Source organism: Anser brachyrhynchus, assembly GCF_964034855.1.
Source record: "Anser brachyrhynchus genome assembly, chromosome: 8".
In the NCBI taxonomy this organism is placed as follows: domain Eukaryota; kingdom Metazoa; phylum Chordata; class Aves; order Anseriformes; family Anatidae; genus Anser; species Anser brachyrhynchus.
Genome location: NC_137702.1, coordinates 11083494 through 11109842, shown reverse-complemented (window position 1 = coordinate 11109842; position 26349 = coordinate 11083494). Strand labels below are relative to the sequence as shown.

At 44.3% G+C, this 26349-nt stretch overlaps 1 protein-coding gene across 15 annotated transcripts in view; it reads left to right on the top strand.

Annotated features, from left to right (window-relative positions):
* Nucleotides 1-26349, top strand: part of ST3GAL3 (ST3 beta-galactoside alpha-2,3-sialyltransferase 3) — a 180758-nt gene that overhangs the window by 132284 nt on the left and 22125 nt on the right. For all 15 annotated transcript variants that reach the window (XM_080603463.1, XM_080603456.1, XM_080603466.1 and 12 more), the window contains 2 exons: nt 3295-3481; nt 23043-23189. In XM_080603463.1, the coding sequence (XP_080459589.1) occupies nt 3295-3481; nt 23043-23189 (334 nt within the window). The remainder of the gene's footprint in view (nt 1-3294; nt 3482-23042; nt 23190-26349) is intronic.

Genomic DNA, 26349 nt, shown 5'->3' with positions numbered 1-26349 from the left:
GCTACTGTTTTTTTCCTTCATAAGATAAGTGGTTTCATATCAGAGGGAATGTAACCAATCTCACCCCTCTGAACTTCAGTCAACCATGAGATGTGGTGGCAAATGGCAAATTCTTAGATAATGTGGAACAAAGAAAATGATTACTAAAAGAATTTAAGGTACAGAGAAGATATTTAACATGATCTCTTTTCTCTCCTGTGTGCTAGTAATGGGCACATGAGAAAAGAACAGAACATACATAGAATAACAACTACCCTCTTAACTCTGGACAAAGACCAAGAAGATCCTTTTCAGTCCTTTGGTCCTGTGAGCTGTTCCCTGCTGCCCCGGTATTGCTCTGGACACAGGGATGACTGCTCAGAACAGGATGAAACTTTCACAGCCCTTCTCCCAGTTCATCTCACTATCATTTGCTAGCAAAGAGCTTGTACTGCTTGTCATAGTCTGGTGGCTTGCAATTATCTCAGCTGCTGTTATTAAAATTCAGCTATAGCCTCTTCTTGGGCTCAGGCTGTTCACAAAGTAGCAAGAGAACAGTTTCAATCCATCTGTGTTAGGCCACCCACTAAAATTTACATCAGAAGGTTTACTATTTAATTTCCAAATGAAAAGTTCAACTCTTTCTCCCCACATCCATAAATCTAAGTCGGTTTGCAAGCTGAGAGGATAAGAGGGCAGCTAAGCACCTGTGCTGGCTGCAGGTTGGATAAAGGAGAGAAAAGTCAACTACAAAGGTTAAATGAAGCCAGGTGGCTGGATGTGGGACAAGAGGAGGTGAGAGCAAACTACTTCTTAACTGCATCCACTTGCTTCCTTTTTCTCCTGTGGAAGCTTGGGAAGCCCTTTGTGCATAGCATCCTTTTTTACAGGTTGCGAAACTCCTTTGAAGGGTCAGATTTGGGACTTTGGAGATGAGTTTTAAGGGAAAAAACGAAACATCTTTGTAGACAAAGAAGTGATCCAGCAGGATAAGGAGCTTTTTTTAATGCATCGTGTCTTACTGTGTGAGGGCCATTAATTGCAGCAAGAAATTTTTTATCTTGTTATAAGGAGAGTCAGATCAGCTTTGACAGTTCTAAAACAGTGGAGTGAGTTTGTTGCTGGTTTTTCTTTAACAGGGTGTTATCAGATTTCAGTGCAGACGTTATTCCCAGCTGTCACACTGTTTACCTGGCAGGAGCTTCTTGCAGCAGTTATCGGTGCTCTAATGTGTAAAAATGCCTCTTCGGAAGAGATTGCCAAGGGGAAAACAGGTGTATATCAGCAACGCCTGACTGAGATAGGGGTTCACCTATGGAGAAAACTGTCTGTCCATGGGCTGTATGAGGAGGTCTGGCTTCCTAGAAGTTGTACAAGACGTAGCTGTGTTCATAGCCACCGGTGTGCCCTACCTGAGAAGAAGCTCGAGCTGCTTAACGCGTACCTTTGTGAGTGCAGGTTGCAGCTGCCAGATCTCTCCCTGCTCGATTGCCCGCGCTGCCCCGGGGGTGCGGGCTGCTGGTGCTGGCTCATTAGCAGGACCCCAGTGCTATGACTCCGTCAGCAGCTCACGTTCTGGCCCTTTGCTGGAGACCGGAGCTCGTTTTACTTGGGGGAAATGGTTTGTTTTGTTTCCTGTCTAGATACGAGGTAGGGATCCCAGGTTTGGGGAGCTTTAGCAAGGTAAGCAGCGAAACAGCTAACCCAGCGGCTGGGAGCGGGGAGACCCCTGCCAAAGAGCTGCACGTCGAAATCTGAAAGGACCACAGACACTAACCATCCCCTCAAGTTCAAGAAGACAGATGAAAATATGCCTGACAAGCTTTTTTTATGTTGTGCTTAACTATTTATCTGTTGCCTTTAGGGCCGTTTGCTCTTACAGTATGAAAGGTCATCAGCCCACACACGGTGCCTTGAAGGTTAAATTATGTTTGTAGTAAAGGTGACGGACATGTGAACGCTCAGTCAGCCTGAGAAGAAAAGACAAGGGATCAGGCTGGCCGGGAGCACTGTTTTTGTATGAGTGAGGGGGATATAAGCCCTGAAAAAGGGCTTCAGCTCCTGTTTAAATTTTGCTGGTGCTGATTCTTAAGGTGCTTTCCATTTAATATTTTATTACCAGTGTTAAAGTATTTTTACTGAACGTATACAGGAATTCATTCTCCTTAATTCTGAATTGAATTTCAGATTCTGTAGAGGGATTTTCTTCTACTGAAAGGTTTCCCACCTAAAATGCTTACACGGGCTGAAAAAGACAAATCCAGATCCTCGTTAACATTCCTACATGAGAAAATTTGCAGTCCATAAGCACTTTCCAGAGTATTGAACTACCGCAAGTCAAGAAGGCTGCAATAATTCAAGCAGGCAGTGCTGTTCCATCAGGGGCTGCTGTTTGATGTCAGCAGGATTTGTATTCCAAGTTATTTGAAATCTCCTCAGCTTTGTGTTTCTGGTATTGAATAATCTGTCCTACGTACACAAAGAAGTTCTGAATAATGTCACGAAAGTCATCATCGCTGTTAACACCAGAGCAGTTTGCTTTCTGAAGGGGAAAAAAAACTTCCTGAGGGGAGTTTTAACAAAAGTACGTCTAAACACACAGCATTCCCTCCGAATGCACTTCCACGGCAGCATCTCCTCTGTGTCGGTGGGACTGCAGCGCTGCTGAGCCTTACCCCAGTGTGCAGTCCAGCCTCTCTTGTGCTGGCACTGCAGGGCAGCTCGCCTCCTGGATGGGTCAGTCTGGGGAACTAAACCAGGTGCAGCCTGTTCCTTTTTATTCCTTTTTTTTTTTTTTCCAAAAAACATTAGCTGTCTTAGTTCACTAACAGTCTCACTGCAGGTAGGATGAGCTGTGCAAGCTCTGGACAGGTGTAGGAGCACGAGACCAGTTTCAGTCTGCTTAAACTGCCATGGAAGTGCATCCTCTGTTCCAGTACAGTCTTGCTTCTGTGAGATATCCCAGGAGTGACTGAACACTAAAATATTAATGCTTAGTTTTTAAGTCTAAATTTGCAAGGACAATATTTTTCTTTTTTTTTTTTTCCCCAAAGCTTCCAACTCAATTTAAATCACAAGAGTGAATGTGCAGAAGTTGCTTGCGTTGTATTAAATCAAGTAATTTAAATAGCTTTTAATTAAACTGTTGCCACTTGGAATAAAGCTTTGTAAATGTTTACAATGAAGAATTGCAAGGGTTATGTTTGCTGCCATAGCAGCTGTGTACAGAGAGATCGGGGCTGGCAGCGATGCTGCATCATAGTGCGAGAGTGTAAACGGGAACCCATGACAGCGTCTTCTCTGGTTGCCCTACAGGCTGAACTCTGCTCCGGTGAAGGGCTTTGAAAAAGATGTGGGTGGCAAGACAACTCTCCGGATCACATATCCTGAAGGTGCAATCCAGAAAATGGAACAGTATGAGAAGGATTCCCTGTTTGTTCTGGCGGGATTCAAATGGCAGGATTTCAAGTGGCTGAAGTACATTGTTTACAAGGAGAAAGTGGTAAGAGCCCTGTTAGCTGGCATTGTGAAGGTCACCTAATTAGATGTGGTGTACAGACGTGATGTCATAGGCATATTTGCCACGTTTTGGTCTGAGGAGAGTTCCTTTGTGTGCCCTGCTGCATTTAAGTGAAGGCTTTTTTTTTACGTCCATGGACTTCAGTTTTAATTAAATATGTTTTACAAATACATCTGCTCCCTGTAACCTGACCTTGCATCACAGATGAGGCTTTTTATTGAAGAACATGTAGCATGTGCTGTGAATAGTGAATTTAACTTTCATTTTAAAGAGTACATGAAAGGACCAGCTTTTGCATGGGTTTTTTGGACTCCTAGGGTTTAAGAGCAGAGGAAGGAAAAGAACAATGATAAGGGAAGGAAATGGGTGTTTGGGAACTCCTGGATAGCACAAGTCGTTATACATTGCTCAGTTATTGCTGTACTGAGATTCATAATTTGGGATTGGCTAAAATATCGTCTGGAAGAACAGTATCAAATCTAATTTAAAATGACTGAAATAGTTAAGCTGCTGTTTCCCCTGTGTAAGTATTTTGTCCTGGTCAGTTTTATTAGTGCTCTTCTTTAGTACCGTGGACCTGTTACAGGGTTCTTTTCTGTAATTCACCCATCCTACCCAGAATCAGGTTGTGATGACTGACTTCCCATTCAGTGGATGGTTTGTTGCCTTGAAGACCAGAATACATGACCTCTGTTTAGCTATGATCCTGGTTTTACAAATCCTATATCTCTGTTTTCAGATGTTCTTTAATGATTTTTCAACAAATAACGAGACAAATGGATCAATATTTAGAGGGTGGGATGTTAGGTTATGTGTTTGGGGACAAAGATAGGAGGCTGGTAGTTCATATACAAAATGAAAACAGTCTGGGAATATAATTGTATACAGCTGTGATATAGGTGGCCTTAGGGCTTGTACCTCGCTTGTGTCTCACACTGGCACCAACTTGCATTTATTTTTCTGTTACAGGGCAGTTGTTGTTACCTGTCAGCCTCTGGGCCACGCACAAGTGGCCTTTGGTAACATGAATAATTGAGTCAAAAGTTTTCTGTGTGGTTTCTGCCCTGGTTCTGTTCTTCATTCTACGCAAAGGAAGGGTCTGCATTTAATATCCTGATGGTATCATCAGTGCCCTGCTACCTGAATGCTATTGTAGGGACTCATAGCCTTTAGCTAGAAGTTCAAAGGACAGATTGGTTTGCTTCAAAACAAATTGAATTTCTTACCTGATGTTTGCAGTCATGCAGCATTGGTTGTAATGCAGTGTCCTCTGGTCCCAGAAAGATATGGTGAGCAGTTTGCTAAAACTTGGTAGAAGTCTGGGAAGAGCGATTGCAGTCATCTCAGCTGAACGCTTCCGTGCCCAGCTTGGCAGAGAGCAGGAAGAACTTGAGCTTCTTGCATTGCAGGTTATTTGAATGCTCTTGTGGTTGGCTCCTTATCCTTCATTTCTTTGGAAGAAACGCTACTTTTTTTTTTTTTTTTTTCAGTTCTTGTAGGTGATGTTTTCCAGATCTCTTAATTTCTGTTGCTCTTCTGAAAGCTTGCAGTTGATTCACATTTTTCTTAAAGAGCGCTGTCACAAATGTACAGAGAACATGAAATAGAGAGGAGCAAACCACTGGCCTTGCAGTCCTCACACTTTATACATCGCTGTTGTGTCTGCCTTTGCCATGGTGGCATGGGACTGCAGGTGAGTGTCCAGCTTGTAGCTCACTCTGCCTCCAGGTCTCTGCAGAGCTCTCCCACATACCTGCCATTCTTTCTAAATACATGTCCTCTGCAATTTAATAAACATGCTTTTTACTCCATCGTCCAGGTTGATAATGAAAGCACTAAACAGAATTGGTTCCTAGGCAGACCCCAATGTAATACATCCTTCATTTCTACAATGAGCCCACTGAGAATTCCTTCTGGTTAGGTTTTTTTTTTTGGCCACTTTAGAACTCATGTCACAGTAGTGTCATTAGTAACATTCTTTGGCATGTTTGTGAAAGTAATATGTCAGAAGCTTTACTGAATTCCAGTCCATGTCTTGCTTCTTCCTATGTTTTTCCTGTAGAAAAAAAAAATCTGTTTTTCCTGTAGAAAATACTATTTTTTAGTAATGATATGCTCTTGACAAATCCACCTGGATTAGTACTTATCTTCAGTGGTTTTTTATCTTTATTTTCTATAATTAATCTTCCTATTCTGAGAATTTATATCATAAATCAAGTCTCTTCTCTTTTTTGCCTTCCTAGGGCTAGGAACTACTTTTCTCCAATTTTCAGTCCTTTGACACCCTACCTGTTCCACATAAGTTCCCAAAGGGAATCATCACTGGTTTTGAGGCTGTTGAACCAGTTCATTGAATACTTTAGGATGAGGTCCAGGTGACGGGAAAACATCTGTCTTGTCCTCTCTAGTTTGATCTCCTCCAGTTTGAGGCTGAGATCTTGTTGTCGCTGGCCGTAGCTGCGAGCAGGTGGCTAGCACAGCTGCCTTTTCGAATGGAGACTGATGCACAAAGTGCTGTCTCTTAGCTCGAAGAACTGACCCGATGGAGAACCAACAGTGCTACGGGAATAAGGCGTAGGCGTCTGTTTGTTCTGGTAGTGAGTGCTAGTATTTTTATCAGCGTGTGGTAAGTTCAAAATGACAAATGCCTGCCCAGTGCTCTCTGTGGAAAGTTTCTGGTTCTCTCTCTGCTGACTGTCTGGAGAAAAGGGGCATTTTTCCTTTCCTGGATTTATCTCGAGATGCTTAGTTTGATCTAGGAGGTCTGTACGCCACTGTTGCTTATTCCTTGTCTAAGATTAGGCCTGTCCCTCTGCTAGACTTCATCCCCACTGCAAATGAGTGGTTTCAGCCAGGAGTCCGACCTCGGGACAGAGATAAGGGAAATGAAAGCATCCTGCTGAATAACATGACTGCTGTGGGAATGGACACAGTCCTTCAAAAAACGGGTCAGATTCTGACCTCTGTTTCCTTTGCCCCTGAATTCTGATGGCAACTGCATGTTTCCATGGTAGAGTCGTGGGTGGGATTTGAGACTTTCTGATTTTCTTCAGACATTGTCAGACCTGGAGCTGCTTGGACCTGCATGACTGGAGGCTCTGGGCCAAGCACTGGGATCCTTGCTTAGTCCTCTTTCAAGTAAGTGAAATCAAAGGGAGTTTATCTGAGAGTGAGTAAATGAAAGACGAGTGGCTATTTATTACCAGGGTCAGTGGTCAGATAAGCTTATTCTCCCTGCAGCTGAGAGGGATTTGCTCTGTGTTATGTTAGTCTTTTGGCAACACTTGCACACTGAGAAAGGGATAAGTGCTTTACTCTGTAGAGAGGAGGATTTTCGGGAGATGTTTTAAGGAAAGAAACAGTGTGATGCAGAAATGGCAGCAGAACAGTAAGGTAGAGGATTTGACGTGTTGCATTCAATAAGGTGAAAACCTTTCAGAGACCTGCATGATGCACCAGTACACACTGTCTGCATTTAGTGTCCACTGTGTAGAGGAAGAGGAGCACTGGAATACGGACCAAAGAAAAAGTAAAAGCTCAGCCACTTTTTATTTCTCATTAAAATGTATGGAAGCAGATAAAAAAACTTGAGAAAAGGTTGATATAAAAAAAGGACAGGCTTGGCTAAATGTTCATACTGTGTCATCAGCAGAGCAAAGGTAACTTGCATCAGAGCTCTGGTGAGCTGGCACTCAGAATTGCAAGGCTGTAGCAAGTTAGGGCAGTACTGCATCACTGGAGAGTATAGACCTGTACATTACTAGAGGAAAGGTGGGTGAATCTGGGCAAGTAAGACCCTGTTAATCTGATTTCAGTCCTTTGACAAGCATTAAACTCAAGGAGCGAATCATTGCACGTGTTGCAGGTAAATGGGGAGAAAGGGGTGTGGGATGGAGAAAGGTGACGTGTAGCAGAGGGGGAAGGATTGCACCACTCTGACCCAGTATTTTAGATGGACAAGGGGAAAGGAACTGGATCGGAGCCCCACAGCTTGCAATTGCAGGGAGCCAGACTTATTGCAGAAGGGTCACGGATGTGAGTTGTTCGTGCATCTTTGGTGACTGGCCTGGCAGTGCTGACTTGCAGTTGTTGCTGCAAGAGGCTGCTGGCAGTGCCAGGCACCCCTGCTCAGATCAAACAGCTTCTGGTAGTGCATCCCCAGCGGTGGTTACTCACGGACAGTCACTCTGAACAGTTGTGCTCTTTCCTGGACTGTTTATTGTGCCAAGAGGCATTACCCACCCATCTCGTGATCCACCTTGCTCCTTCCCACAGCTGTACCATCTTGCATCACCTGGGTTTTGTCAGTCACAGGAGCTCTTCCTGAACATCTAAAGTAACAGGGGAATTACAGAGTGAGGTTTTTTTGCTGTATACTTCCCTTCTCTATTCTCCTGGTGAAGGATTAAAATAATAGTCAAAAGCTGAAAGTTTCTTCACTGCGTTCCGGGTAGTTGCTTTTGAAACAGAAGAATTTACAAGCAGCAATTATGCAAACCAGCCATCACAAGCTGGCACCGAGGCTGATTCCAGGGTGGTTTTTTTTGCCTATCATTAGTGAATCAGAAGGAACTCTCTTGTTTGGTTAGGGCTCAGTTCCCTGAACATCTGGCACATGGCAGCAATGCAGCCAAGTGAGGGCAAAGGTTTCACTAGAAATTGGCAGCTCGTGTGCTTCCTTCTCGTGCGGTAATGAGCCCGCGGACACTTCCAGCAGGGATCTCTGCAGCTGCTGCCAGAAGGAGTCACTTGTGCAGTAAGTGCCCGCGGCACCTCGAGGCTCTCTTTGATAGTGAAAGTCATAGGAGCGAGTGAGCACCTGCCTGCCAGCGAGGCCAGGCGCGGCTGTCTGTCTGTCCCTTGCAGGGGCATGCCTCTGACAGCTCGCGCGATGCCATCTGAAAAGCAGCCGTCCTCCGGTGCTGCTGAGGCTCCAGCGATAACCCCAGGCAGGAGACAACCCCTCCTTCCTCGTCCCAGCACGTGCCTGTCACTCGTGGAGATGTTGCAGAGGTGGTGGCAGTGAAGATTTATTTATTGTTAACCTTTTGTTTGGAGCTACCTTTCTGCTTTAAGTCAGCAGGTTGCTTCTAGTCCTCCTGCAGTGTGTTACGCCACCTTCCCACCCCAATCAGCCTGCCCGTGCTGGAGCCAAGGCCTGACCGCTGCCAGGGCTCTTGCCATCTGCTCAGCCTTTATTTAGAGATTCTCTTCTTCCATTCACGGCCTTGTCACAATTCCCTCAATGGCCTTGTCATGCTACGTGTTTGCCAGGGCAGTCGGCGAACGTCACGGCCTCGTAGTACGCTGGGGATTCCTTGGAATCCAAAATAGCCTTGCAAGGGGGCTGCTCTGCATCCCTGAACATCTGAGGAGCCAGGATGCTCCTCCTAACAGCTTGAGGACAATAGAGAGGCTGGGAGTCTCTTCTTGCTGTCCAGCCCTAGTAAAACCTCACCCACATGCATGCATTAACAGTGAGCTTAGAGCCCCTGGGCAGGCGGTTTCTCTGGGTCCAGCTGAGGAGGCAGAACCTGCTTTTTCTGACACTGTCACTTGCCCTTGGTGACAAATGGAGCGTCCAGTAACAGTTTTCACTCCGGAGTCTCCTTCTAGACTGCAAATAATTTCTTTCTCTTTCCTCCTCCCAAACAGTTGTTTTAAAATATTTTGTTTTGCATTGCCTTAATGCATTATGGACGTGAAGCTTGGTTACAGAGTTACGCTGCCTGGTCCTGTGGAAGCATTGCCTCGTGTCCTCCTGCCCTCCTTGGCCTCTGGTGGAAGGGGACAGAAGCTGGGCTTTTGTTCCTTCGTTAATAAGAGGAAGCTTTTGATTTGGGAAATCATCTTAGGTCCTATCATCTTGTCCTGTCCTATCCTATGAATTTGACTTTTTCTCTAAATAGCCATTATTAATAATCCCCCAGAAGTATAACGTAGGAAGGCATGGCTGGTGAGTAAGGCAGCCAACATGCATGAAGGACATGATGAGGCTTGTGCCAGGGGAGAGGCGAGAAAGCCTCTTCACTGTCCTGTGGTCCAAGCACACAGTGCAAAAGACCACTGCCACTCTCAGAGGATGGGGGATTTTAGGAGCAGCTGATAGCAGACATACATTACCGCATCGTCAGGATGGGTCAGTGCCTGGGTCGGGGCAGCTGAACCGGTACTAAATGTTGAAGCAAAGAATAAAGAGAATACAGTCAGAAGCAGGCTCTTCTGGCTCCTACCAAGTCTGTGGCTAAGGAAAAAGTGAGAGAGTCTGCGTGACTTATTCTGTGGAGAATATTCTGTGTAAAATATTCTGTATTCTTCTTTTTTTTCTTCTTCTTTTCACATTTTGATCTCTTTCTTGATAGCCTGTGCTGCTTGAGGGGTTGTGCCCCCATGGTCAGGCACCAGTGCAGTGATAGGAATGGCCCAAGGGAACCAAGGGAGAGTTGCACATGACAAAGGAGTCTAGAGTGGTTTCCAGAAGATGTAAGGTGCCATGTTAGAGAAGGTGAGCCAATTTTTTCCCAGTCTTGGTGAGAAGAGAGGCTGGAAAGTGTGTGGGTACACTATAAAAAATCTTGCCCCTGCTCACCAGAAGAGGGAGAAGATTTTAGTTCTGCCCCGTGTAGCTTTCAGCAAGCTTTCAGATAGCGCCGTGGTGACGACCATGCAGGAACCTCGGCAGACAAATGACCCAGTTTGCAACACGGGCCTTGGGGGAGACTTCCTGGCCAGATTCCCAGAGGAAGGTTGTTGGTATGGAAAGTGCAGGCTGGAGCTTGCCCGTCATACATACCTGCATGCAACGGCGTAATAAGATTAGGCAGGTCACTGCATAGCTGAGAGCTGTTCCCACCCAGGCATACTTAGGGTGGCTGTAGGTACACCGTCAGCCATCAGCTGGTGACAGGGGCTGCTCTGATGCCATTGCAGCGTGCCTGCACAGCACTCGATATTATCGGGTGGATGCGTGCTGCACAATAAGTTGTCCACCTGGATTCGATGGCCATCACATCCCCAAGTCTGTAGCAACGTTCACCTAAGCTTCTGAGGCAGATGAAGAAAACTAAAAAATATTCATAAGTACATTATTATGAAAAAATTCCAGGTATCAAACCTTTGAGAAGAGTCTGTATTTGCAGGAGTAACATCATAGATGACCCCAGTTTTAGACAGAATCTCCTTAAAACTTCAAACCAAGATTCAGTTGGTATGCTTGCGTTTCCACAGTATGCATAGCTTTTCTCCTTTTTTGTCCCTTGCTTTGCTTGCCGTTAACAAAATTCAGTCTTCCTTGCACTATTCTTCCCACTAGAAAATAAGAAGCATTTATTCGTGCTAGGCTTCAGTAGTCCTTAAAGAACCTTTATCCCATATCTGCCAAGACAGCATCATCTTCGTTTCTGGCTCAATAATCCTAGCTGTGACATGAAAATCAGAGAGATTCAGTTAGCATTTTACTCTTCTCTAGTTCCTCTTCCTTCACATCATTCTTAAATGAAGAGACCAAAGCAAAATTACTGCCTGAAAAGGCTGAATCATAGCCCTACTAGGCACCCTTTCTGGGATTGCCTCACCATCCTGCTTTATCCTGAGACAACTTCTTCCTAAAATTGTCATCTTCTAATTAATCTCTTCTGATGTCTGCTGCCATCCAGCTGATAGTTGCCTTTTCTGGGTATTTGACACTCCTACCTTCTCCATCCATCCGTGACTCAGACAAAGTCTAAAAAAAAAAATGGAGAATTTAAAGAGTTGCTTTTTTTTCCACATTTCCTTCTTTTGAAAAGCTAATGTGAGCAAGGGCCAAATGAAGAGCTAATGCAGCTGTCTTGAAAAAGCATCAAGAGGGTGCTCATGTTGCACTCTCCCTCTTTGGCAGGCACTGGCTGTATTTAGACATCAATATTATGCAAATCTGAGTAGGTGCATTTCAAGGTCATAGTGCATGTAAACTCAGGTTAGACTGGTAGCTGCTGCGATCAAACACAGACTCGGAGTATCTGAAGCGATATAGAGGATTTCATTCCAAATCTGGGGCTGATTCTAATGAAAGACACCATTCCATAAACAGCAGAGCTAACAAAATCGCCCGCTCGCCTGTGATTTATGTCCTCCTCCCTCTTGCACCACAACTCTCTCAGGTTTCCTCCACCTCGTAAATACCCCCTGCCTTCCGTTTCATCCCTGACTACTGCGTGCTTCCCTGCTGGCCAAGACATGCATGTTCACTGGGCCATACGTATGTGATCGGGCACCTGGCAGACGTAATGAGCAGGTAAGTGCTGAGTTCACACGGCATCACCTCCACCTGGCCTCCCGTGCAGCTGCGTGGGGTCTCTTCCACCCAGCCGTGCATGACTTTCCCACCAGTGCAGCCCCTGCTTGCTGAGGACCTCGCGCTGCCCACGTGTGCAGCAGATGTTCTGCCGTACCGGAGCAGAGCTGTGTGAATCCAGCACATGGAAAAAGTCAGAGGACATCGACAACAGCGAAATGGAGACGTCGCCCAGAGGGGTATCAGCCGTTCGTGCAAGTGTTAGTGGAATAAAGATGTTCTGTGTTAACACTTGAGGAAAGAACTACAAGAATCATTTGAAGTCTGCAAAGCCTCCCTTAGCCTAAGAGATTTGGGTTCAATTATTTAGTTTATGCATGAGATTTTGGGGAGATTTACTTATAGTCTCTCTGAATCTACATAGAAGAAACTTTTTTTTTTCTCAAAAGACTCTCTAAAGTAGTTGGAGGAAGAATATCTGAAGCGAGGCAAACAACCAAAAAAGGCAGCACATTTATATCAGTATAATTATTTGTGCTACATCTGCCCTACAGGCTTGATGAATTTGCTGCTATTTGAAGTCTTAAAATTGAGACTGGATGTCTCGGTAAAAGTTCTGCTCAAGTTGTGGGAGAGCGAAGGACTGGTAGAAATCCCCAAAGGAGGGTGCACCGCTCCGTGCTACGCAGGACGTCCAGGAGGACGTCAGCAGGATCTCCCTTGGCATTTTGAGCTGTACAGTTACGAAACAGCAGAATGTGGTGGCTAGGAACTGAAGCTAGATAAAATCAGCCTGGACAAATGTAATTTCCTAGAGATATGAACTTTTAATACTCAAATGACATACCCGTGGAGGCAAACAGTGGCTTCTGACAACTTCTGAAATACAGATTTAATCCAGTGTCTGGGAAGATTGTTTTGCATGGGGTGTACCAAGGATCGAGCTGCACTCTTGTGTGGCCTTCTGGCCATCCTTTTCTGTGACCTATGGGAACCCCTGTCTTCACTCTCTGTGACCCATTTGTTGACTCTGAGGAGCAGGATAGCAAGCCAGTAGTACCCTTGGCAGCTTTTTGTTGATGTTAGTTGCTTCATTCAGTCGTGTCTAGGGTTCACTGCAATTTTTTCTCTTCCCGGTGCATGCTCAGCCAGCTCTCTTTCTGTGTCCTGAGGGAGAAGGCTTCATGGAATCTGAGGTGAGCAACCTCCAGCATAACAAAATCCCCCAGAAGAGCCCTTCGGAAAGCATTGCAACACCACAGGATGCTGTGAGTTCACCCATGTGCAGTCTGAAGACTCACAGAGGGGGGAGAAACATTGATTTGATTTTGTAAATAAAATCACATGCTTTCTATCAGTGGCTGAAAAGACGCTCCCTTTCACAACTCCAGGAATTTTGCTATCTGCGTTTTTTTCTTTAAACTGAAAAAAAAAGTTTGAACAGTAAATATTTATCCAAGATGTGTGGTTGTTAATATGATCCAGTCTTCAGTCATTTTGAATGGTGTCATGATGACAGATGTTAATTCAGAAAGGAATAGATTGGACAATTTATGCCCAAAACACATGTGTTCCTTGGCGGCCTACATGGATTACTTGCATAGTTAGTGCTGTCTGAGCAATTTGTAATGTTGTCTCTGCCTCGAAGCACCGAGGGCTCCAGGACAGGGGGTTGATCTATATCTCCAGTTAGCTATAATAAACACCGAGGTAACTAAACTCCCTGCCTGCTTTTATCTTCCCAAATTTATCTCTCCCCCTGTGCTACAGCTGTGCACGGTGCTTCTGGTTCTTCTTTAGAAGAAAGCAGTTTCTTCCAGCAGCAGAGGAAGATGTGCACGGGGTGCAAATCCCTCACCTCCTCCCCTGGAGCTCATCTCTAGATTCAGCTTCTCTCCTGCCGCGGCACACAGTTATTTAATGCAAACACTCAACAACTGGATTGAAAATAAACCAAACCACTGGAGGTACTAAGCAAGAGGGAGACTCTGGGAAAGCCTTGCACTTCTTTTTGACAATATTTAGATTCTTACAGTTGTGAGTTTATGGAATATGTCAAAGGGTGTTTCTTTTCTTCTTAGGGCCAGGTTTGTGGAAGCGTTAATATCTTCTGTATATTATTTTCTTTAAATAGGAAGCATACATTTGGAGGAAAATGGCCAAGCTGTTGGGTGCACGAGGCTTTTGCTAGGTCAACTCGGGAGGTTTTCTCAGCTGGTTGATTGGTTGTGTTCTGGCCATTTTCCGTGAAATTAATTTTGCCCACAACTGACAAGTATGGCAAATAGTGGGTCTGGCCCAGGCAATCAGTGCTTTGTTTGGAAAAACTCTCCAATGTAAATGTTCTGTTTAGATGACAGTTTATTTAAATTATCGTCTTTTAAGAATATTAAATAATGTTACTAAAAAACTCATCTTTTGTAAAACACCTATTATTAATGCAAGTCGAGACAATAAAGTAGGGCAGGAGCTTCCTGGCATCTTCCCAGACTCTTGTTATTTTGACCTTTCTGCTTTCTCCTGCTAAAGGATGCTGGATAATTTGTATATGTTCTATACGAACACTCAGTGAACATAGAAATTATTTGGCTTCTCGTTTCAGCAGAGATGCCAAAATAGGGGAAGACAGCTTTTTTGTGTACTCTTGCTGTAAAAACAATGTGAAAATTTCCCTGGAGACTTGCTTTAAGATAACTTCAGAAAGTGATGAGGGTTTCTAGGCCATAATTTCTACTGTGGTGATTCTTTAGCTTTTTTTGTTGTAATGTGCCAAGAGTTTAGTCTAAATATGTGTTGTTTAGTGAGATGAGATCTTGTTTGTATTCAAACTCACGAACCAGTTCAGCTCCCTAAAAAGACTTTGCTGATGGCTTGTCCTCAAGTGCCCTGGGATACCCTCGTGTTTTGACACCAAAACCTGCAAAGACAGCGCTCTTTCTTTCTTTTCCTTTTTCTTTTTCTTTTTCTTTTTCTTTTTTTTTAATTCTTTGGTTCCAGCATACTGTTATAAGCAGAGCAGGTAGCTGTGCTTACAGTTTGGCTCGCCTTAGGTTTTCTTTTGTAAGCGACTAGGAAAATGACTCTATCACTTTATTATACTTTCACCTTCGCGCTGATGTTTTCCATGCCACCGGTTTGGCTCAGCTGGAAAGTTCAGCTGAAGTAATTTAGCTGTCTCTCGGGTTGAGGCTAACAAAAATGCAGGTTTTCTACCTGCTAGAAACAAACAAAAAAATACAAACTCTCCCACCCCATTTTGATGAGACACTAATTCTTCAGTGCAGCGGCTGGGAATGGGCCAGGCTGTGTCCCATGGCAGCCTGCTGGGACCCTTGCAAATCCTGTAAAATCCCATGGCTCACTTTGTTCCACGGGGGCTGTTAGATGCTGGCAACTCAGTTCTGAGTGCACCGAGCATGGTCCATGCTACCAGGCTTCCTGAGCACTGCCTGCCTTGCTCAGGTGCCCTTTCCGTACCCTTAGTTGGAACGTGGCATCTCCAGGATTTAGGAACAAAATGGGATTTTCCTTCCAGTTGCTTCTCCGCAGCGAGATGGGGGCACAGGGCAGCAGAGAGAGCAGGGGGTGTCCTCGGGAGCCCCCTTCCCTGCAGCCTGGGCTGGTGCGTGGCAAGAGAACAAAGCAGAGCCTCGGAGGCTGAGGGTGATGAGTCCTGGGATGGCAGGGAAAGGAAGGGTTTAGCACCAGCAGGGAACTCCTCCAAGTGTGCAGTTTTGTCAGAATTGTTCAGGAGCCTGGTAAGAGGATGCATTCTCCTTCCCTAATGGCTGATCTAGAATGCAATAGCCTACCAGGGCTTGTAGTTGCACTTAGAGGACTGTGCTGTAAGTTTAGTTACTCCATTTGATGTAGCTTTTCTGCTTGAGTTGATTTTTTTTTTATTGTATTGAGTTACACTGTAAAACTTTTTAAAGAGCTTTATGGTTGTAAAGCAAGCCATCAGAAGCTAAGAAAAGCAAATAATTTAACGTTGTGTTTTCAACGTTAATTCAGTTCTCCTGTGCAGATGTTATTCGTAATATGGATGTAATAATGTCGTCCTCACTCTTGGAGTACTGCTGTCTATCTGGTGGAGGGGGACACTGAGACTTAGTCTGATTTCTGTCATGGAAGAAGTTCAGCCTTGGTATGAGCATCTGCAGAAGCCATGGAGCGTGTTGTGGAGAGGAGAGAGCAGAGCAGAAAGAATGGCCTCCTCCATTCAGCCTTTGAATGACCATTGTGATGCTGAGCAAGTTAGACCAGAAGTTCCCAAACACTGTTCAAGTCCCACGAGGCAGATGTGCAGGAAAGGTGTGTGTTCAGCAGCAGGAAAAGCTAAATGAAGTTGTACTGTTCTGAAAACGTTCTGAAAATTGAGGATAAGGTATCTGAAGTTGAACATCAGAAGGCAGTGGAAACTGGGTATTCATCAGTGTGTTTTCTCCTCTGTAAAATGTTGTGATAGATGCCAAATACTGTAGAGATGCTGTAAATATCAAAGTATTGCTTGTAAAGCACTTAGATGTATGGCAATATTAGAAAACTCGTGTGGGAAAATTAGAAAGTCAGTGTTCACAACAGAAATACTGAATTTCTGAAGTTGCAGGGCTGTCCTGCCTCAGCGCTTACTAACATGTGGATTTGGCCTTTCAGACATGGTATTCTTTTAATAGATGTTATGTGAGTATGACATTTCATAAACTATGCAATAAAAATAATAGTGAATTAAAGGGACTGGTCCCCTATGGTTATAAAATATCCCCTAAATAGTAATAATATTATAGGGCCTGTTCTTCGTTGGGAGTTTTCTGAAACTGTACTCCTTTAGATATCTTTTCATTGAAGGGTTATTATTAATGGACGAAAAACCACAACACAAACATAAATTATCTAAATCCATTGCTTTTACTAACAACTTCCGTCTTTCCTAAGATATTTCAAAACAGGAATATTTCTCCAAGCTTTGGCTCAAAATCCAGCTTATGTTTTGAACGAAAGAGTCTGTAGTAGAGTCTATCCATCACCCTATCTGCACACAGCGCAAGCACATCTTCTGATACGCCGTATGTGAGCTATCATGTATGCTTTGACTTGTGAAACGCAGTGTTCATCAGATTAATCTTTAGTTTTCTTTGCAGCCAATCTGATATGTTCCAAGTTCCATTTTCTTCAGAGGACAACCTCTTTTGCTACAACATTTTATCTTACAACTGTGAATTATATTTTAAATGTAGAAGTACATTAAAAAGAAAGGAGTTACATTGGATTTGCAACATGCAATGTCCAAAAATAAATTTGCTCTCCTGACTCTTTAGAGCTGGTCTTGGCCTCATGGTACCTAGTCCTGGGAACGGTCAGACAGCAGATGAGCAGTGCAGGAGGTCCGTGTCTATAGGTGAACTGTATCACACCCAAAGTTACATAGTTCAAATGAAGTGCAGCAGGGCTGTTTGTATATACTTTGCTATTTATTCATAATAGCTGCTTGCATGCCAACAGGGCAGAAACTTGCTACTAGCAGCCATGGGAATGCTGTAGTGTAGAAGACTGAACTGATATATAATGCATCAATGCTTACTTCCCAGATGGCTTTTGTCACTGCTGCGGTTGCTGCTTTCAGAGCCAGTGTCTCTGGACGCGGCAGCTCCCTGTTCTGTGCAGTCCACGTGTCCGGCGCAGAGTTTAAAGTCTGCAACTCCCACTTGGAGCTAAGCTTCCCTTCTCTTGTGGTTTTCGTACAGAGATCTCGACCTGGCTATGAAGCCTTCAGAAACTAATTTCTAAGCCAATGTAGTGAAGTATTTATTATTAACTCAACTCAGGAAGAAGCATAGTTAGATTTTTATTTTATGTTTTGGTTTATGGTGTGTTTTTTTTTTTGTCTTTAAAAAGTACTGTGTTGAAAGGTGCTTTTGTCTTCATCCTGCTTTGCTGCTGTCTTTGCCACTGAAAACTCAATAGAAAACTCTGAAAACTCTCTGGGTAGAAAATCTCTTTGGGTTTCACACTGAGAAATATTGGTAAAAACTAAATTTGAGGGGTTTACAACCTATTGGGAGTCCTCTTGGGCGGTATGTTAGCTGATAGTGCTGTGAGGCTGTTGGGAGATGGGACGTACTGACAGGGGAACGGCCTGGGAAATTACAACCATTTGATTTTAGACTTAGTCAGTGGGAGGGTATTCAGAGAGAAGAAACAATTATAAATACAAAATACAGAGCTGAGTGCTGGCCATTGGAGCTGTGTACAGAGGGCGGTGAGGGGTTCTCCATTGCTTCGAGAAAGCTGGGTGGGCTAGTGGGTCTGGCAGTTGACCATCAACCTGGATTGCAGGCTCTCAGCACTTCTGTTCTCATTGCTAAAAATTCCTCATTGCTTTGATAATCAGTGGAAATGGTGAAACTTCATTTATATTACCACTTGTAGAAAAACATTTTATAGGCCCCCATGTCTACTTGACCTCTGAGAAACGCAGCGTTGGCTGATAAGATGGTTATTTTCTAGCAAAAGCACACCTTCCACGTTTAATCCAGTTACGCCTGAGCAGAAACCTTTCAGAAACCTCTGGATGGATTGCCGCTGTACCCTGTGTTTGCATGGCGGTGAGTGCTCGTGGGTGATGGGTATAGAATAACCACATTCCAGCCTAGGTGAGGGCAGCGGACTCAGTGAACCAAGTGCTCCGAGGCACTCTGAGGTCTCGTGACTGGCATGTCATTCTCTGGCTTTTGCTTTCAATCTTGCCCTTCCTCTCCGTTTCTGGTGTTACCAAGGTTTGAAAGAGCAGTTATCTCCATTTGCCACAGGTTCTCTCTCCAGTCTTGTCATCTTTCTTGTTGCTCTGCAGCACAGTATTGCATACGTGGACCTAATTCAACTTTGTGTTGCACATAGTTGACCTTTAGAGCCTCTCTGTCCCCTTCCCATCAGACTTAGAAGTCATCCTGAGCTATGCTTCTTGTACTCCTAAACCTAGTAGTACCGCAGAGGTACAGAAGAGGGATCATCCGTGTCATCAGGGTGCCGTAACATTACCCCTCATTTTGCATAAATATTGGAAATGCAGTTATTCTGTGAGAGAGCCCCTAGCTGTTTGTAACTTCCTTTAAGGTGTACTTCTTGACTAAAGGTCTGAGTTTCCATATTTTATTTTAGTGTATAATGTGATCCGCCTTGGTAAATCTGGGAATAGGAGATGGAAAACTGAATGGAGACAAAACCAGCCTGCAACAAACCATCGGTCCCCGTTATCTTTCAGTACTTCTGTGAGTAGGCAGAATGAGGGATTATAGCAGGACTGCCCTGCGCCTGGAGCTGTTCGGTGAGGTGTGCCGTGTTTTATCCCTTCCTTATAACTTGCCATCTCTGACATTTCACATGCTGCTCCTCTTTGAGGTCCCAGAGCTGCATCTGTAGAGGGGATATTGCTGCTTCTCTCCCTAGATGAGAATTGTACAAGAGATTGGCTTGAAAGCTCTGGCCCATCTAGATTTTTGCTTTTTAGTCTCCTTTAAAACCTTTTGCACTGTCCTTTCCAATTATACAGTTTTGAAAACGCTCCAGGATTGCTTAGAAGTGCTGTGGGCCACAGATACTCGTACTTCAGCCACGCTCTCCTGTCTCCTCTCTCCCCGTGTTGCTTGTTTCTTTATGCTTACACTGTAAGCTCTTTTAGGCAGCACTTGGCACCACGTGTGTTGATCAGTGACTAAGGTTCCAGGTGCTCGGTAATACCAACAGATAATAAGGGTGGGAATTTAAAGTGGGGATGTTTTTTTCAGCCTAAACCCCGAGGTCTCCGTGTCAGCGCCAGGAGGTGATGAGGTACTGTGGGAACATTGCCTAAGCAGTTTTCAGACTCGCTTTCTGACTCATTATCCTAATGGTTATCAGGAAGAGAGATACCGTGTCCTCAGAGACCCGTCTTCAGGCGCTGCAAGGAAGCAGGCTTAGCTGCCGGAGCAGGGGATGCCCCCAGCTCAAACCACGGCTTTGACCTGCTGAATCTGGCAGGGAGCTCCTGCCTTCCCTCCGAGCGCCTGCCGCTCCTGCTCTAGCTCCGTCTCTCCTAATAGCCTAAAGAAGGGACAGAGTTCCCCGACAGGAAGCGATTGCTTTGGAAACCTCGCCGAACATCTGTGTCCAATCAGACCGAACATCTCCACGAGGCAGAACAGCGGCCCCGTAGCCGAGCATCAGCGGTAGCGAGGAGCCTTGGCACGGGCTGCGCTTCCGACCGTGCGGCTCCGAAGGGGGTTGCGTCAGGGGAGCAGCCTCCCGGGGCTTGCAGTCGTGGTGGTGCTTTGTTTCGTAGCCTGCCAGTGACAAGCTGCAGAACAAAACCACAAAGCTCGAGATGCAGCTCGAAATTACAGGGTTTGTGGAGCCAAACCACAAGGCTGAGAATTTCAGTAATTATAAGCCAGGAAAACAGTTTTTAGTTCTTTGTGAGTAAGGAAAATCCCAGGGCTTTGCCTACTGTGTAGGTAGAAATATGAGAGCCGTCTGCTGAGACTCCCCATCTCTCACTGGAATTATTTTAGAAATTACAAATGGAAAACATACCAAAATGAAAGATGACCTGAGATGTCCCTCATTAAACTAAGGGGAATTGCACAGAAAAGTTTCAGGGAACAGCACTGAGCAAGCAGAAATAAGACTAAAAGGACAAACCAGCACAATTTCAGAACCGTGTGACAGCCAAGGAAAGTAGCCAGGGAAATACTCTGGATAAATGACAATAGGAACAGCCACAACAAAAGGACCAAAATGGACAGGTTGTATTCCCAGCTATGGATTGCATCCATGTTTGGGTTGCACTTGCACTGAACTGATGGTTAGGAGCACAGGTTTGGTCCTAGTGGTTCACACAGCACTGGAAAAATGAGCAACTGTGATATGTGTAATTACATTTTCCCAAATTGCTCAAACAACAACAAAGTCTTGAGACTTTTTATGCTTTGTTATTTTTTCTCTTTAACATTATATATGTGTAATGTTAAAAAAAAAAAAAGTAAAAACTCCTTAATGACCAGAACTTCTGTAGAATCTTCTGTGAAGTTTGAATCTAAACAAAAGGCAGTTTCGTTTTAAATAGCTGGCAGACCTTCGATTTGTTTGCAAAATTTAAGCAATGCCTTATTCAGAGCTGCACGTGAAACCTTAATTCAACTTATAAATTTATTTTAGTTTCAGGATCACACGGTGTTTTTCCAGGAAGTGTCTGCTTAAAACCATGGTAAGATGGTTTCATCGAATGAGTAGCTGTTCAAGATTTTTATCATCTTCATTTCTGTGAGACCTGGAGCATGCTTAATACAAGTGGAATCTGTTATTTTTTTTCCCCTGGAACTGAAAGACCTTTGCTTTACATGTGCTTTTAGGAAATTCTGAAGGTTTAATATTTATAAATTTTTAAATGAATTTTCACAGGGGTACAAAAGTCAACTGACATACCAAATCCCTCAAATCTGTTGGTCAAATGGATGTAGTGCTTTATTAACATTTGTAAAGTGGGATTTTTTTTTCCAATACTTTTGGTTTGAAAATGGTAGGAACACTCAGTGGTTGAAAATGTGGTGTTGTAATGGAGAGTGTTAGATCACTTTGACTGCAGGCATTCTTGCTAATTCAACTGTGATGAAAGAACACGAATGTTAGTTAGATTTTTTTTTTCCATTTAGGGTCCTGAGAGCACTTTACCATTGTCAGTGTGTGAACTTTAACTCTCAGGATCCTTGTTCTGGTCAGCAAAAGTGTATTGTGTTTGAGCAGCCTTGAGGTGGGATCAAAACAGGGTATCAGTGGCATTTGTCTGTCTTAAGACTATTGGTTTGGATAATGTGCATTCTTATTTCTTCATTGAATTTGCAATTTCAAATGCAAATTTGCATTTGAATTTGTCATTTTGTAGGGTAAGAACCATCTACCAAAGTTTCATTCTTCAGGATCTGAAATTCAGTATTAAACATTAAATATTAATCGTGAAACGTGAGAGTGGTCTACATGGGAAGCCCCTGTAAGGTGTTGTGAGAGTGCACACAAGCTGTGCACAGTACAAGCAGTGTGAGAGCAGCAGTCAGCACGGGCTGTGGCGTAATTACCATCAGTAATTACAGGGGTGGTTGCTACTGGACATAGGAGGCTCCCAAAGATTTTGTGGGAGAACATCAACATTTTTTAAAGTGCCTTGAAAGCAACTGTAAAATCACTGTTATACTGCAAGCAACCCCAAACTGGTGTAAATAATGGCTTACTGTTTACCTAGCATGGGGTTTTTATGTGGAGTTTAACGTCTGTCTGTTGCTCGCCTTGGAGATCGCAGGGAAGATGTGAGAAAGAGGTATTGAACTGGATTACCCTGCCAGAGCTGTCAGCAGATTAACATTCCTGCTATCCTCCCTCTGCCTCGCTCTGCGTTTTTAACCCAAACAGCACTGAAACATTAGGATGTAATGGGGCTGGAAGTCCGTGAACAAGGAGCCCCCGGCGGCTCTGAGAGCGGTGCTGTGCCCGTCCCACGGTGGCTGGACCAGGGGGAGCACAGATATGCAGTAATGTGGCAGAGAGACACACAACCCCCTCTCTAGGCAGGACTGCCGAGCAGGGCAACAATTCCAGGCCAATGTTCTCCCACCTCACTTTGCAGGGTGAAGACTTTAAATAAATATACGCTGGGAAAAATAATGTTCTTTTTTTTTTCCTTGTGCTATGAACATGCCTGGCCCTTCACAAGACTGTATGGCACCTTTATAAGCTTATGACTGAATTCACCTAAAACCTGACAGCAGGTAATAAATCTAGGATAACGTAGGAAGAATGCAGCTTACACACTGAGAGTAGAGCTGCGCGGTCATTTTTAGTTCTCTGAATGTTCTTTAAAACATTTGCTATCCAAGAGTGCATCCCCTTGCAGGCAGGTGGGAGAGATCACAGCGTGTGCTGGAATGCTTAAGGCATTAATCAGACCAGCTGAAGTGCCAATAAGAATGAAAACGTGGCACCGGGGAGGGGGTTATTCATGCTGAAGCCCAGACCCCTCTGTTTTCCTTACACTCGTCATCCAGCCTAGCTCACGTGGATCTGAAGATGATGCCATCACCCCTCCAGGGTGTACCCTCCCACCATCAGCTTATACAGTGCCTTGTGGCAGTGAGCAGTGACAGCAGGAACTGCTGCCAGTAGTGTATTTTAGTAGAATAATAGCAATCTGCTATTTTTTGTGTATAATTATTTGCCCTTTTTTTTTTTTCTTTTTGTTACCAGAGTGCCTCTGATGGCTTTTGGAAGTCAGTCGCGACCCGTGTCCCGAGAGAGCCTCATGAGATACGTATCCTGAATCCCTACTTCATCCAGGAGGCAGCTTTCAGCTTCATTGGACTGCCTTTCAACAACGGCCTCATGGGCCGAGGGGTAGGTATAAAACAGAGCAGGCAGAACCAAGGGGAAGGGCAAGAACAAGCAGCAGAGCAGTAGGATTTCACTGTTCTTTCTTTTCCCTCTTGGCCTCCACAGTCGGACACTGAAGGGAAGGGAGTTTGGCTCTGTTGTGGGGGCAGCGCTCAGCCTACTTAAAGGAAGGCAAGATCCTTCCTTTTTGGTACCAGGAAATGGCTGTTCCAAAGCCCCTTTTCTGGAGGCAGCTCCGAGGCTTCCAGCACCAGCTGGGTGATTGCTTGCCATCCACAGCCTGCTAGAAGGGCACTTCTCTGTGTGGCTCTTTCCCAAAAGGAACAAGGAACCCTGCTCTTTGTATGCTCAGTGCATCTGGACGTGGTGCAGGTCATGCCACAATTTTATAATTTGCTGTCCTCAAGGAGACCGCAACCTAAAATCACTGATATCGCTCTGCTCGTCCTGTATCCCAGATTTATTGTAAAAGAGTGTAAAGGTTTGATTATGAAACCTATGAAACCTAAGAAATTCTGATCTTACAGTGGCATGTTTTAGATGTAAAAGCTTACAGAAGAAAACAATGTAAATGTAGTTTTAGGTCATAGTTATTAACAAAACACCTTAGTGATCATTCTAGTATCTGTCATTATAGAATATTTGCGATGTCACAGCATGGATTTGGACTAGACAGAATAGTGCCTTATTTTCCATTATTTTCCATGCTCTAATTATGTAGTGAATTCTTTTTACAATATTAGAGAAATGTGTTTCCTGAAGATCAAGTAGGTGGTGGGTGCCTGGAGGTAAGAAATTCACTACTTAAAATGCGGTGTGCAAGATGTGCAGACAGATTCAGCCACAGAGAATCATTCTTTTCAAAATGAGAGCTTTTGGCATTGCTGCACATGTACATACAGAAGCTGTCATGTGGTTCTGGAAACCCTGGGTTTTCACTCCAAGCACTGAGGGTATCCTACCCAAATACTCTCTTCAGCTAGGATCTAATGTACTTCACCTCTCTGCATTCTCCGTGACTTATCCTTAGAAGGATGTGGTCTTAATTTGTCTTCCAGAAAATAAGGACTGATGCCCCAAAGAGGAACAGAAATCATCAGGACTTTGCCTTTATTTTTTTCAGATTTGTTTTTATTTTTAAACACGTTATTTTAATACACAAGATATTACTTAAGCTGAGAGGAGAGGAGAGAATCCGGAAATGAAAATGCTGTGAACTGAAGTTTATGAGGTTTTGATAGGTTGTTTAACACAGATCAGATTGGGAAATGAAGGAAACTAAATTGAAACCTCATGTTTCACTTCATGAAAGTGCATTAAAAGTAGTTTATGGAGCTTTAAGGCAAGCAATCTCTGCCCATGACCCCTGCTAGGTTGTGTAAATTGTAGGTTGTTCCTTGAGATGGGGCAGAAAGAGCTCTGCAGGTGCAGGTACGTGTGTGGGGCCGGGATGTTAGTATACCCTGTGTGTCTGGGCAAGGAAGGTTTAATATAGTGATTCTGTCAGAGATTAAAAACGAGGAGAGCACCTGTAGCCTGTTGGTACAACTTTTACTGCAGACATCAAGTATAGACTGCTGTTGACCTGATTGGACTTCACGCTAGTGAACACTGCTGCATCAGTGTGAATGCTTCAAAGGAAGCCACTGCTGCCAGTATAAAGAGGCTGAGGAGAACCCTGGTGATACAGATTTGACTTTGTTTCTCTGAGAATTTGAATGGGATGAATGGAAATCAGAGCCATGTAGGCCAAGAATCCAACTCCGCTTAATGATTTGAGAGGGATCCAGCAAGATGAGTTGGCCCTGTGAGGCAAGCTAGAGCAAGGAGCATTGCTCCACAAGAAAGCTATGTGAACGTAGCTCACACAGCAGCTGCAGAGCATAGCTGCTTGGGTTCGGTCATGCTGTAGGGCTGCAAGATGGCTTGGGAAACTTTATTCAAGAAAAAAGCAACCTGCATGGGGGCAGGTTGGTGCCTCTGTGCTGAAATGCAGGGTGGTGTGATGGGCAAGCTACACACAGGAGGATCAGTGCTAGGGATGCCTCAGTAATCGAGGCTAATATGAAATCCTCACAAAGGGCAGTAATATTCCACTCCTCTTTGGTCCTGATGCCTAAATAAACTTCAGTGTGCCTCCTGCACACCACATATGGTAACAATGTGCTGCCAATTAACTTTGTAATTTGGTGGCTTTTTCAGCAAGGTTGAGGAGAGCTAGTAAAATAGTTCAGGGCTGATCTCAAAGCGTTTTTTCCCAGGATTCAATAAAGGCTGAATGTAGTAACAGCCTCTGCTTTGATAATATAATTTGGGCCAGATGGTTCTGGAGGATAGCAGGGGGGTGCAACTCAGACGTATTTAGATTGAGCTTGTGGTATTGGTGGCTGGCAGTCTGAGCAAGGAGCAAAACTGATCACCCACAGTGAGCAGTGACTTCTCTCTGGGACAAGTAAAGCTTTTCAGTTTTGTCAGCCCATTTACTTAAGTCTTCAGAAAAGGGAGAGCTCTTTCCTACTACATAGAGACTTCTCTTTTCTTGGGATAAAATGATAATAAAGAAGAACTTCAGTGTAGGATCCTAGCAGTGTCTGGGGAAAATTAAAGACGTGAATGCCTGAAGCTGGTTTAACACAAGAGAAATGAGCTACTCTCGTTGATTAAAGAATCCTCTTAATGAGTGGGCACAGGCCTGGCTGACTAACTAGACAATGGTGTATGCCTGTGGTTTGTGTTTTGGTGGAAGTTCTGTGTATGCAGGTCTTTTGGGCTTGAACCCCAACAGCAGTGGCATTGCAGCTGGTAATTCAGGCATGCAATAACCTACCTCGCATTTGAGACAAGTTACTGGAGGACAAACACGAACATCAGTTCAGAGGTGGCATTGCCTGTTGCATGTGAAACAATGTGATGGTTATTGCTGTGGTGCTTTTCACTCTATAGTGAATAGTCCTATCCACTCAGTAGTGCTCAGAGCCATTTGATCTGTGACTTTCTGGCTGGTGAGCCATGGTATGAGGTGGCTGGGAGGGCATTTCAGATGACACAAGTTGTCAGGTCTCTGATCAGGAACTCCAGCGCAGAGTGGCGCTTGTATTTCTCGCTGCTGGTACAGTGCATCCATGGAACTGCTTATGACTGAGCTTCTCCTGAGACTAAATTC